General features: G+C 42.0%; 1 protein-coding gene across 5 annotated transcripts in view; it reads right to left on the bottom strand.

The window, feature by feature from the left end:
• The window catches only part of zzef1 (zinc finger, ZZ-type with EF hand domain 1), a 283,385-nt gene that overhangs the window by 133,683 nt on the left and 135,814 nt on the right, over positions 1 to 13,888 (bottom strand). For all 5 annotated transcript variants that reach the window (XM_078548719.1, XM_078548721.1, XM_078548723.1 and 2 more), the window contains exons 28-30: positions 12,448 to 12,529; positions 8,946 to 9,465; positions 2,340 to 2,504 (exon numbers count right to left, since the gene is read on the bottom strand). In XM_078548719.1, coding sequence (XP_078404845.1) covers positions 2,340 to 2,504; positions 8,946 to 9,465; positions 12,448 to 12,529 — 767 coding nt within the window. The remainder of the gene's footprint in view (positions 1 to 2,339; positions 2,505 to 8,945; positions 9,466 to 12,447; positions 12,530 to 13,888) is intronic.

The raw sequence follows: 13,888 nt of genomic DNA, 5'->3' as shown, positions 1-13,888 counted from the left end.
ATATGCTTGTAATAAAACATGTGGAAAAGGCTGACTTCATTAGTAGCCAATGTCCGACACAGGCACTCTCAAAAATTGGGTTTCCAATTGCATGAGACACCAGAGCTTTTACCACTTTTAAACACTGGTAACATTCCCTTTTTTTTTAGAAACTACAGGAACATTCTGAATCAAAACAAAATGAACCCATCAGAAAACAGCAACTGCACCAATGGATGTCTCAAGCATTTACATGATGACTGTGCTACAAAAAATGATCACTTCCAACGTAAGATGCTCAGTATAATTATTTTGGCTGGAGTTAATGAAAGCATCATGTAAGTAGGCCAAAGAAATCAGAAGATGCAGATTCAATCTCCAGCCTGTGCTCAGTTAGCCAATCGTACCGGGGTAGAGAGAACAAGTCCTTACTGGCCTTGGTAATCCTAAGCTTGGAGGAGGTAGCAAGAGAAAAATCAGTCAGGTTTCCTGCTCCCCCACACTCACCCACCCCTGCTGCCTGGAAAATCTGAGCATGTACACCAGCTGATGACAGGACTGGTCTCGGTTGTTATATTCCCACAGTTGAGTAGACTGCCAACGCTTACTATCATGGCTCCCATGTGAAAAGCAGGCACTTAAGAAAGGTGCCAGCATCTTGTAACTGAATCAGATGAGAAGTCTATGAGAGGGGGTAACAATGTTTTTCTTGGTTATCCTATATTTGAACACAAAACAAATTGCTCATGTAAACTAGAACACCTCAGCTTTCTCAGGGGAAGTTAGTTACAAAGATAATACAAGTAATTTCTAGTTAAATTTAAAATTGGCAATGTCTGATGTAGAGCAGTGATCCACAAGCACTATTTATTGTAGCACAGAAGACTTAATGTGGCTTTGCTAATGGGAGTCTGCAACCTAGACAGTAAACAGGAATGAAAGGCAACCAAGCTGGCATAAAGGTCAATGGTTTGAAGGACCTTGAAACAATGGTGTCGCAGGGCTACATGATGCTTAAAATCAGCCATGGTTCAAAGAGTCTTCAGCAAGGTGATCAAGGAAGAACTTTTTAAAACCTGATTCGACAGTCATAACTCTCTTACATTTTCTTCAGGGTTCCATTTTTCTCCAGCAGATACAGCAATGTAAGAATTGTCTAGTGGTTATAATGCTAAAGGGGAAGCTGGAGCAGAGGGACCTGGGGTTATGCGTGTACGAATCCTTGAAGGTGGCAAGTCAAGAAGGTGGTTAACAAGGCATACAGGGTTCTGGGCTTTATAAAGGTATAGATTAAAAAAAGCAAGGAAGTTCTGATGAATCTTTATAAAACAGTGGTTTAACCTCAACAGGAATATTATGTCAAATTCTGGGCATCACACTTCAGGGAGGACTTTAAGGCTTTATAGAAGATGCAGAAAAGATTAACAATAATGGTTCCAGGATGAGACACTTCAGTTACAAGGATAACATTGGAGAAGCTGGGGCCATTCTCCTTGGAGAAGAGAAAATTAAGGGGAGATTTGATAGAGGTATTCAAAATCACAAGGGCTCTGGACCTGGCATGTGCTGCTTAAGAGCGTGGTGAAAGCAAATTCAATCGTGGCTTTCAAAAGGGAGCTGGATAAGCACATGAAGAGAAAACAATTGCTGAACTATGGGGACATATACAAGCCAGTGGGACTAGCAGAGTTGCTCATAGAAAGCCAACATGATTGACCTCTTTCTGTGTATAACCATTCTATGATTCATGTTCAGCTCATTAAGCCTTATCTCTCATTCAATAAGATGAGAGTTGACCTATACAATTTCATTTACCGACATTGATTCCACAACCCTTAATGCCCTTAGATAACAAAAATCTATCAATTTCAGTTTCAAAATTTTCAATTGTCAATACTATTGGGGGCGAGTGTTCCAGATTGCCACTATCCTTTGGGCAAAGTGCTTCATAACATCACTCCCAAATGGTCTAGCTCTAATTTTAAATTTATGCCCCCTTGTTCAGGATTCCCCTGCTTGAAGAAATGTTTTTATTCTTCATTACTCTAAAAATGCCTTTAATCATCTTACAATTCCTTTACTGAACTAAAAGGCCAGGAGAATGTAAGGTGTAGTAGGGTTTCTGATAAAAATTCCAAGGTAAATCACACATAGCCTGCATTTCCTCCACAGCAAAAAAAAACTCCAGATAAACATCACAAATAACTTGTTGCTAAACATGTCATCCAATGGGACCCAGCAAGATGGACAGACTCACAACAAAAACTTCCCAACTTCTTGATTAGAAGTCAGGCTTTTGGTCACTTTGTCATCATTGGATACTGTTACTAAGGTTCACAAGGTCAAGTCTCATCTCTTACCTAATCAATTCCTTCTGGCAAGCTAATACTTCTTGCAAAAAGAGGATGCAGGAGAACTGGAAGAGATGAGGTTGTCCCAGTGACTGTAGGCACTCGCTGACTGCACGTAGAACATCAATGATGCTCTTGGCCTGGGCCTTCCGCATAGACAGAACCTGTAAGACACTGTAAAGCACTTTTGTTTTAAAATATAAGTAATTTATTGTCCGTTCAAGGAGCTTTCCTACTTATACGGCTATCAACATCCTGGGGGTTACCACTGACCAGAAACTGAAGTGGACGAGCCATATAAATACCGTGGCTACAAGAGCAGGTCAGAGGCTAGGGATCCTGCGACGAGTAACTCACCTCCTGACTCCCCAAAGCCTGTCCATCATCTACAAGGCACAAGTCAGGAGTGTGATGGAATACTCCCCACTTGCCTGGGTGAGGGCAGCTCCCACAACACTCAAGAAGCTTGACACCGTCAAAGACAAAGCAGCCTGTTTGATTGGCGCCACATCACAAACATTCAACCCCTCCACCACCGACACACAGTGGCAGCAGTGTGTACCATCTACAAGATGCACTACAGCAACTCATCAAGGGTTCTTCAACAGCATCTTCCAAACCCATAACCTCCAGTTCCTAGAAGGATAAGGGGGCAGATGCATTGGAACACCACCGCCTGCAAGTTCCCCTCCAAGCCACAAACCATCCTGACTTGGAAATATATCACTGTTCCTTCACTGTCGCTGAGTCGAAATCCTGAACTCCCTCCCTAACAGCACTATGGGTGTACCTACACCACATGGACTGCAGCGGTTCAAGAAGCAGTTCACCACCACCTTCTCAAGGGCAATTAGGGATGGGTAATAAAAATGCTGGCCTAGCCAGTGATACCCACATCCCATGAATGAATAAAAAAAATCTCAGCACAAACTTTCATACCTTACCTACTGCAAAGAATATTTATCACCAAAATAGATTACTTAATGCATTACAATACATGTACAATGTGACTGTGCCCCGAAATATATAATTTTCCAAAACTGAGCTTCAAATTCTTTTATAAAAACTAGGTCTAGACATGGTTGGATAATCTAGTGGCAAAGTACATTCCTCTGACAGGCTGAGCTGCAACATAAATATGGTGTGCACCACAATTCTTATTTACAAATGTCACAAATCAATGCACCAACTATGATTTATGTACATATTTGTGTAAAAGTCAAATTTCTGAGACCCTTTTTAGGCAAAAAAGTTAAGGGGTTGACTTTTACAGGGGTAATGTTTTCGTGCGGTTTACTTTCAACTACCAACACTTGCAGTCACACAGCCAGCAGAGAATCATGCTGGGTGTTCAGTCTCTAAGTTTCAGATGCTCCCAGCTCATAAGGAAATCGATTGGAACAAAAGGAAGAAGGGTAAGCTCTTAATAATCCCTTTTCTTTTCCTATAGGTCATAAAACTTTTCATGACAGCTGAGTGAGCTTAGTTCCATTTCTGGGAAAGTTTAATATGCTCGCAGCTCACACACACACTGTACACTGACTGCAATTTGTTCCAATCTTACCTCCGCCATTTCAATGAGAAGTTAAACTTTTACTAACATTCCCCAATATCTCAGTGGGCAAATTGCACTCAGTGATCCTGCGCTGATGCGGGAAGATCGGATCCTGGTCTCTGCTGTGTTACCCTGAACACAGAACAGGGCAGTAAGCTGAGTCAGAGCAGAGGTCCTTAGAAAGTTAAAAGTCGATTCTTACACGAGGTATATAAAAAGAATTTTTGGCCAAAAGTCAGGGGTTGACATTTACTTGAGATTGACTATTACTCGAGCATATACAGTAAGTGGGTCACCTACTCCTAGGCATTTGCCTGTCCCATTGGTTGCTGGATGCAAGGCGAGTGTAGCTCTTGACCACCTCAAATCATTCTTCTCTCTAATTGCCTGGAGCAGGTAGTTGGCACATCCCTATAGCTGAGGTTGTTCCTAACAGGTGTGGCAGTGAGGGCATGAATCACATTGTACTATGCCACAACGCAGCTCATATCTGCAACACTCCAATGGCACATTAAAAGGCTAGCGTAAAAACACAAAGCTTCTCAAAGAGATGCTGGTGTATCAAAACCCCTACTTAACCATGCCTCCGCAAGTAGACCAGATGAGGCCTGACTTTAATGCAACTTTTTTGTCACATTAATAGCCATTGGGACTCAAATCTATAGCTGGCTCTTAAAGGTTCAATTGATCCACTAAATGGACAGTTCTTTCAAAAAGTCAGCACAGGTGCCATGGGTCAAATAGTCTCCTTCTGTGGTATATGATTCTTCATTATCAACACAGTCCAGTTCCAACTCATTCTCAACAACAAGCTGGCTTCCTTTATCACATCGAACAGCTCTTGAGTGCAGTTACTATTGGCCAACAGCATTAAGTTTGTGGCCAAAATAACCTTGGAACTCAGAAGAGTTTTCATTGAATCTCAAACATAATTTCCCACCCTCAACATCTGATTATATTTAAAAGTGGGCTCCTGCCAGCAGTTCAACCTCCTCATAGCCAAAGCTACCATGAAACTGCTAATTACCTTAAGACCATAAGGCATAGGAGAAGTAGTCGATTCGGCATATCAAGTCTGCTCCGCCATTCAATGCGATCATGGCTGACCTCATAATCCTCAACTCCACCTACCTGCCTTTACCCCATGACTCTTGATTCCCTTACTGATTAAAATTCTGTTTATCTCAGCCTTGAATATACTTAATGACCCAACCTCGACAGCCTTCTGCGGTAAAGAATTCTACAGATTCACTACCTTCAGAGAAGAAATTCCTCCTCATCTCTATCTTAAATGGGTGACCCCTTACTCTGAGATTATGCTCTCTGATTCTAGACTTTCCCACAAAGCGAAACAACCTATCAGCACCTGCCCTATCAAGGCCCCTATGAATCTGATATGGTTCAATAAGGTCGCCTCTCATTCTTCTAAACTCCAATGAGTGCAGGCCCAATCTACTCAACCTCTCCTCATAAGAAAATCCCTCCATACCAGGGATCAACCTAGTGAACCTTCTCTGGACTGCCCCCAATGCCAATATATCTTTCCTTAGATAAGGGGACCAAAACTGTTCACAGTATTCTAGGCATGGTCTAACTAGTGCTTCGTATAGCTTTAGCAAGACTTCCCTATTTTTATACTCCATTCCCTTTGAAATTAAGGCCAACATTCCGTCTGGCTGAACTTGTTCTCACACGGAGCAATTTCTCCTTAAACTCCTTCACTTCCTACAAATAAAAGTTGTGGGTATGGGTACCCGCATGGGCCCCAGTTATGCCTGTCTCTTTATGGGGTATGTGGAACATTCCTTGTTCCAGTCCTACTCCGGCCCCAGCCCACAACTCTTTCTCCGGTACATCGATGATTGCATCGGTGCTGCTTCATGCTCTCGTCTGGACCTGGAAAAATTTATAAATTTTGCTTCCAATTTCCACCCCTCCATCATTTTCACATAGTCCATCTCTGACACTTCCCTTCCCTTCCTTGACCTCTCTGCCTCAATTTCTGGTGATAGACTGTCCACCAATATCCATTACAAGCCTACCGACTCCCACAGCTACCTCGACTATAGCTCCTCACACCCCACTTCCTGTAAGGACTCCATCCGATTCTCTCAGTACCTTCGCCTCCGTCGCATCTGTTCTGATGATGGCACTTTCAATAACAGTTCCTCTGACATGTCTTCCTTCTTTCTTAACTGAGGTTTTCCACCCATGGTGGTTGACAGGGCTCTCAACCGTGTCCGGCCCATCTCCCGCGCATCCGCCCTCACACCTTCCTCTCCCTCCCAGAAACATGATAGGGTCCCCCTTGTCCTCACTTACCCCACCAGCCTCCGCATTCAAAGGATCATCCTCCGCCATTTCCGCCAACTCCAGCATGATGCCACCACCAAACGCATCTTCCCTTCACCCCCCCGGCGGCATTCCGCAGGGATCATTCCCTCCGGGACACCTTGGTCCACTCCTCCATCACCCCCTACACCTCAACCCCCTCCCATGGCACCTTCCCATGCAACCGCAGAAGGTGCAACACCTGCCCCTTCACTTCCCCTCTCCCCGTCCAAGGGCCCAAACACTCTTTTCAAGTGAAGCAGCATTTCACTTGCACTTCCCTCAATTTAGTCTACTGCATTCGTTGCTCCCAATGTGGTTTCCTCTACATTGGAGAGACCAAACACAGACTGGGTGACTGCTTTGCAGAACATCTTCGGTCTGTCCGCAAGCATGACCCAGACCTCCCTGTCACTTGCCATTTCAACATTCCACCCTGCTCTCATGCCCACATGTCAGTCCTTGGCCTGCCGCATTGTTCCAGTGAAGCTCAACGCAAACTGGAGGAACAGCACCTCATCTTCCGAATAGGCACTTTACAGCCTTCCGTACTGAATATTGAGTTCAAAAATTTTAGATCATGAACTCTCTCCTCCATCCCCCCTTTTTTTTTCCAATAATTTATATAGATTTTTCTTTTCCCACCTACTTCCATTATTTTTAAATGTATTTCCATCCATTGTTTTATCTCTACCTTTTAGCCCATTTCGATTCCTTCACTCCACCCCACTAGGGCTATCTGTACCTTGCTTATGCTGCTTTCTACTCTTAATTAGCACATTCCTTAGACAATATCACCACCTTCAACACCTCTTTGTCCTTTTGTCTATGACATCTTTTGGCTATCTCCACCTATCACTGGCCCTCTATCCAGCTCTACCGCCACCCCCCCACCCAACCCGGTTAAACCAGCTTATATTTCACCTCTTCTACTTTTACTTAGTTCTGTTGAAGAATCATACGGACGCGAAACATTAACTGTGTTCCTCTCCGCAGATGCTGCCAGACCTGCTGAGTTTTACCAGGTATTTTTGTTTTTGTTTTGGATTTCCAGCATCCACAGTTTTTTGCTTTTATTCCATTTGCCTTCCCTATTATCTGCTGAACTTGTATGCTAGCTTTTTGTGATTCATGCATGAGAACACCCAAATCTCTCTGTGCTGCAGCTTTCTGCAGTCTTTCTCCATTTAAATAATATTCAGCTCCTCTATTCTTCCTGCCAAAGTGCATAACTTCACATTTTACCACATTATATTCCATCTGGCAAGTTTTTTGCCCACTCACTTAACCTGTCTATATCCGTCTGTAGACTCTGTCATCCTCACCACTTGCCTTCTCACCTATTTTTGTGTCATCCGCAAACTTGATGATAGTATATTCGCTTCCCTCATCCAAGTCATTAATATATATTGTAAATAATTGTGGCCCCAGCACTGATCCCTGTGGCACTCCACTAGTTACAGGTTGCCATCCTGAAAATGCCCCCTTACCCCAACCCTCTGTCTTCTACTGGTTAGCCAATCCTCTATCCATGCTAATATACCGCCCCCAACACCATGGGCTCTTACCTTATTAAGTAGCCTAATGTGCGGTACCTTATCAAATGCCTTTTGGAAATCCAAATATATTACAATCACTGGTTCCCCTTTATCTACCCTGCTTGTTACCATCAGGTCCAGGGGACTTATCGGCCTTTAGTCCCATCAGTTTCCCTAGTACGTTTTCTCTAGTGACAGTTATTCTATTTAATTCCTCGCAACCTTTTGCCCCTTGATTATTTAGTATTTTTGCAATGCTATTAGTGTCTTCTACCGTGAAGACTGATGCAAAGTACTTATTCAACTCCTCTGCCATTTCCTGATTCACCATTATTATTTCCCCAGCCTCATTCACTAAGGGACCTATATTTACTTCAGCCTCTCGCTTCCTTTTTATGCAGTCCATTTTCATATTACTTGTTTGTTTACCCTCAAAGTTTATTTTTTCCCTCTTTATCTTTTTTTTTGGTTATCCTTTGTTGGTTTTTAAAACTTTTCCAATCCTCTGGCTTACCACTAATCTTTGCCACATGGTATGTTTTTTCTTTCAATGTGATGCTATCCTTAACTTCCTTGGTTAACCATGGTTGGTTTATCACCTTCCTAGAATTCTTCTTCATCACTGGGATATAGCTTTGTTGTGAGTTATGAACTATTTTCTGCCAACGTCTGCCATTGTTCATCAACCATCTTTTCTGCTAAGCTCCTTTCCCAGTCCACTCCAGCCAACCCTGCCCTCATTGCTTTGTAATTACTTTAGCATAGCTGTTTCCAACCCAAGTTTCTCACTCTCAAACTGAATGCTAAATTCTATCATGTTATGATCACTGTTTCCTAGGGGATCTTTTACTCAGATCATTTATTAAACCTGCCTCATTACACATAACCAGATCCAAAAAAGCTTGATCCCTTACTTTCTTCCATCTGTCTTCCTCCTACACCCTGCGTAATGGCTGCTTCTGAAAGGACACTCCAACTGCAATCTTACAGCAGAATTATTATAACGGCCCCGTGGGTTGGCAAATTAAACTTTGATTAAAACAAAGAAAAATAATTTTGATTTACAGTTCCTTCCATTTTACCCATTCTTAACCACTAAATTACCTACTCATTCTCCTTGAAATGCAAATACTCTCACAACTTATTCTAGTATTTTTCATTGGTTTGATGTACAAAACCTACCCAGCTTACCTTTCAGAAGAAATGTTGGAATCCTTCATGAATTCTAAAATGTTCTTCAAAATTGGATATTTGTCTTGGATGGAGACCATTTTAAACTCTTCCATGGACCTGAGTGAAAGTAACCTAAGTCGGCCTTTACCGAATGCAGGTTTGGGTTTGGAGCTGAAAGGGGAGGGAAGGTCAATGTAAGGAGATACAAGATTCTCACTGGGCGTTGTGCTCACTGAAGAAGCTGGGCTTTCACACTGGGGTGGACCAGCAGTATCGAGGTCATCCCTCGGAGCTGTGGTTGCCTGGGCTGTTTGCTGGGGCTTTTCTGCCGATGTGCTCTGTGATGTTGCGCTAAGATCCTGCGATAATGTGGACTCAGAAGTAACGTGCTGTGCTGGTGGATCAGTGGCCTTGGCCAAAACCTCGTTCTGTTCTTGCAAAGTATCAATCCTCTTAACATCAGACAAAGAGCCAGTGTTTTTTGTTGGAAATGGTGAAAATTTTAGTAGCAAAAGGCTTTTTTCAATCCAGTTTTCATCTACAAAGACATGAAAAACAGTTATTGATATATATAAAGCTATAGCAATAAGTAGAATAAAAACATAAGTTTTATACAAATGTAATGCTGCTATGAAGCACCATGTTGTAACATTTTGAAAAGATATTTTACAATCAGATCAAAAACCTACTCCCAACTACTATCCTCATCAAAAGACTGCCAAAGCTAATTGGCTAAATATTTCACTAAAATACTATTTCACAGAATCTTTACAGTGCAGGGGGAAGCCATTCAGCCCATCGGGTTTGTATTGGCTCTCTGAAAGAGCCTTCTACCTAATCCCACTCCCCTGCCTTATCCCCGTAACCTTGCACATTCTCTCTTTTCAGATAGTAATCCAATTACCTTTTGAATACCTCAATCAAACCTGCCTCTATCGCCCTTTCAGGAAGTTCGCTCCAGACTCCAACCACCCTCCAGGTGAAAAATTTTTCCTCATCATTATTATTCCCTTTGCCAATTATCTTCAATCTGTGCCCTATAGTTCTTAATGTTCTCTTGAGTGGCAACAGTTTCTCACTAGTTACCCTGTCCATACCCCTCAGGGTCTTGAATACCTCCATCAAGTCTCCTCTCAGCTTTCTTTTCTCCAAGCAAAGCAGTTTCAACCTCTCCAATCTATCCTCATAGATACAATTCTTTATCCTAGGAATCATTCTTGTGAATCTCTTCTGTACTTTCTCCAATGCCTCACATCCTCAAGTATGGTGCCCAGAACTGGACGCAGTGCTCCAGATGAGGCCTAACTTGTGTCTTATACAAATTCAACATGAGCTCCTTACTTTTATACTCAATGCCCCTATTATTAAAGCCTAAGATACTATATGCTTTATTAACTGCTATCAACATGCCCTGCCATCTTCAATGTCTTAAGTACATATACACCGAGGTACTTCTGTTCCTGCATCTCCTTTAGAGTTTCTTCTTTATTTTATACTGTCTCTCAATATTCTTCCTACCAAAATCAATCACCTCACACTTTTCTGCACTGAGCTTCATCTGCCACTTGTCTGCCCAATCCACCAACATGTCTATGTCCTCTTGAAGTTCACGGCCTCCCCATCACAGCTGGCAATGTTTCCAATCTCTGTATCATCTGAAAATGTTGAAATCATGCCCTGCACACCACAGTCTAGGTCGTTAATATATATCAGGAAGAGCAAGGGTCCCAACACTGGCCCCTGGAGAACTCCATTACAAACCTTCCTCCAATCTGAAAAACAACCATTTATCACTACTCTCTGTTTCCTGTCAATTTCTTATCCAAGTGCTTACTTTCCCTTTTATTCCATGAGCTACAATTTTGCTCAAAGTCTGTCATGTGGCACTTTATCAAATGTCTTTTGAAAATCCATATACACCACATCAACAACATCCTCAAAAAACTCCAGCAAGTTAATTAACACGATTTTCCCTTAATGAATCCATGCTGGCTTTCCTTAATTATGGAGAGGTAGTGGCGTAGTGGTATTGTCACTGGACTGATAATCCAGAAACCAGGGTAAAGCTCTGGGGACAAAAGCAGAAAGTGCTGGAAAAACTCAGCAGGTCTAACAGCATCTTTGGAGAGAAAAAAAAAGTTAATGTTTTGAGTCCGTATGACTCTTCTTCAGAGCTCTGGGGACCCTGGTTCAAATCCCGCCACGGCAGATGGTGGAATTTGAATTCAATAATGAATAGAAACCTGGAATTAAAAGTCTAATGAGGACCATGAAACCATGGTCCTTTAGGGAAGGAAACCTGCCGTCCTTATCTGGTCTGGCAGACATGTGACTCCAGGCCCACAGCAATATGGCTGACCCTTAAAATGCCTTCTGAACAAGGGCAATAAATATCTGATAAATAATAATAAATACCTGGTCCCCAAGGACCTCCATTGTTTCTAGCATTTAGAAAGTCCAAAGTGGATGACCTCACATTTGCCAACATTGAAATCTATTTGCAATATTTCCGCACATTCACTTAATCTATCGATAGCCCTTTATAATTTTATGCTTCCTATCTTTGTGGCATTTGGTGAGCTATCACATCATCTAAGTTGTTAATAAATACAGTGAATAGTTGAGGCCCTACAGATCCTTGTGAATCATTAGTCATATCCTGCCAATTAGAGCATTCGCCCATTATTCCTACCCTGTCTCCTGCCACTCAGCCAATTTGTAAACCAGGTCAATAATATGCCTTTGACTCTATGAGGTTCAACTTTAGCTAACAGTGTCTTATGAGGGACTTCATCAAATGAGTTCTGGAAGTCCATATAAATAATTTCCATTGGCATTCCTCTGTTCACTACTTTAGTCACTTCTTCAAAAACTTTAACCAGGTTCATCAGGCATGACCTACACATTGAATTTTCAAGTTTCTGGCCCTCTATCCTTAATTGCTGACTCTGGTAATTTCCCCACAACAGATGTCAGGATAACTGATCTTTGATTCCCTGGTTTCCCTCTCAACTTTCTTAGATAGCGAAGTGACATGCGCAATTTTCTGATCTAAAGGAACCATTCCCAAGGGAATTTTAGAAGATTATAGTTAGGGCAAGTGTAATGTTCTCAACTGCTTGCTTTAAAATCCTGGGATGGAAACCATCTGGTTCTGAGATTTATCACTTGTCAGTGCCATTATTTTGAACATTAATGATATTTTGTTTATGTTACTTTAGGTGAATCACAATATTAGTGAGATGTCTGACCTCTTAACCTCTTCCTCTAGTGGATATACTGACGCAAAGTGAATATTCAGCATGTCAACCAATTCCTTATTTTCATTGACAATATCACCATTATTAGCTTTTAAGGGAGGGAGCCCTGACTCTAAACCATGATATTTAACAGCAGGTCTCTTTATCCAGATCCCGTTTGAACAGATTGCAGCTATAGAATCATCTGGAAGCTCTGTATATCACACTGGAGTCCTTTTGTTCAAGTCTCCAGATGGAATGAGGTGGATGGATTTACTCACTGATATTTTCTGGGTTCATCTTGTTGTCATCTTGCACCTCTTTATCGCTGATCATCATAAGGTATTTCTGTTTGCGTTCCATCTTGTTGGAGAAAGGTGACAGCCAAGGAAAGAAAAATGAATCTATTTAAGATCATGCAACAATATCGACCAAGTTACCACCTTGACTGGTGCTGGTGTTTGCTCAAACAAAAACAGAAACTGCTGGAAAAACTCAGCAGGTCTAGCAGCATCCATGGAGAGAGAAACAGAGTTAACGTTTGGTGTCCGTATGAGCGTTTCTTCATATGGGTTCGAAACGTTTACTCTATTTCTCTCTCCACAGATGCTGTTAAACCTGAGTTTTTCCAGCATTTTCCGTTTTTGTTTCAGATTTCCAGCATCCGCAGTATTTTGCTTTTATCGCTGGTTTTTGCTCACCTGTCCTAATATCACCCATGTGGCTAAGTGTCAAATTTTGTTTGATAATGCTCCTGTTAAGGGGCTTTGGGACATTTTATTGCATTAAGGCTGGCATTCAAATTCAAGTTGCTGATGTAGTTATCCAGGAATGACTTTTTTAACATACTTGCACAAAAGACAAACACTTCTGCCAGTAATAAAGTTTACTCACTTATTTAATAATATTTTAAAACTTAACATCTCCTCCCAATCATCAGCAAAGTGATGGTTGAATCACCAACAGGGCCATTGAGTGGTACCTGATACATCAGTCACTGATGCTCAGCTTTAGGTTCCACTAGAAGCACTCAGTTCCCAACCTTGATACAGCCCTGGCATGGACACAAGAGCCTAATGCCAGAGGAGAGATGAGAGTAACTCCACACCCTAACATCAAGGCAACAGTCAGCCAGATATGACACAACTAATCTGTACCAAAATGAGGTCAATAAGGGTCAAGAAGAAAGCCCATCAGTCAACGTGCCACAAAGGGATGTTGACCAATGGTCATGGTTGTTGGGCATCAATTATCATTGCCCCAGTCCCAGGATTTTGCTGCAGGAAGTCTTCAGGTAAGTGTTCCTGACTCAACTATCTTCAATTGTTTCATCAAATGACTTCTCTTCTGCATCAAGGTCATAAGTGAAGTTAGCTGCTGATGATTTAGCTCCATTCACAACTCTTCCGATAATGCAGCAAACTGTGCCAAGGGCCTGGACAACACCTAGGCTCAGTATCAGGAACCATTTATGCTGCACAAGTGCCAGACAATGACCATCTCAAACAACTAGTAGTGCAACCACATGCCCTTGACCTTCAACAGCACCACTATTGTTGATTCATCCGCCACTAAAACATGATGAGGTACACAAGTGATTTCCTTCCACTGCTGGCTTGATCAAACTGGTTTATCTTTAAACACAAAATGAGTAACTGTAAAGAACACACAAAGGATTTCAAGGTTTGTTGCAATAAAACTGTCAGCCCTCTGCTACGAGAG

The sequence above is a fragment of the Cetorhinus maximus genome, chromosome 9 (genome assembly GCF_964194155.1).
Source record: "Cetorhinus maximus chromosome 9, sCetMax3.hap1.1, whole genome shotgun sequence".
NCBI classification, from domain to species: Eukaryota; Metazoa; Chordata; class Chondrichthyes; order Lamniformes; family Cetorhinidae; genus Cetorhinus; species Cetorhinus maximus.
Note: the sequence above shows the minus strand (reverse complement) of the source record. Positions and strands in the feature narration are given on the sequence as shown.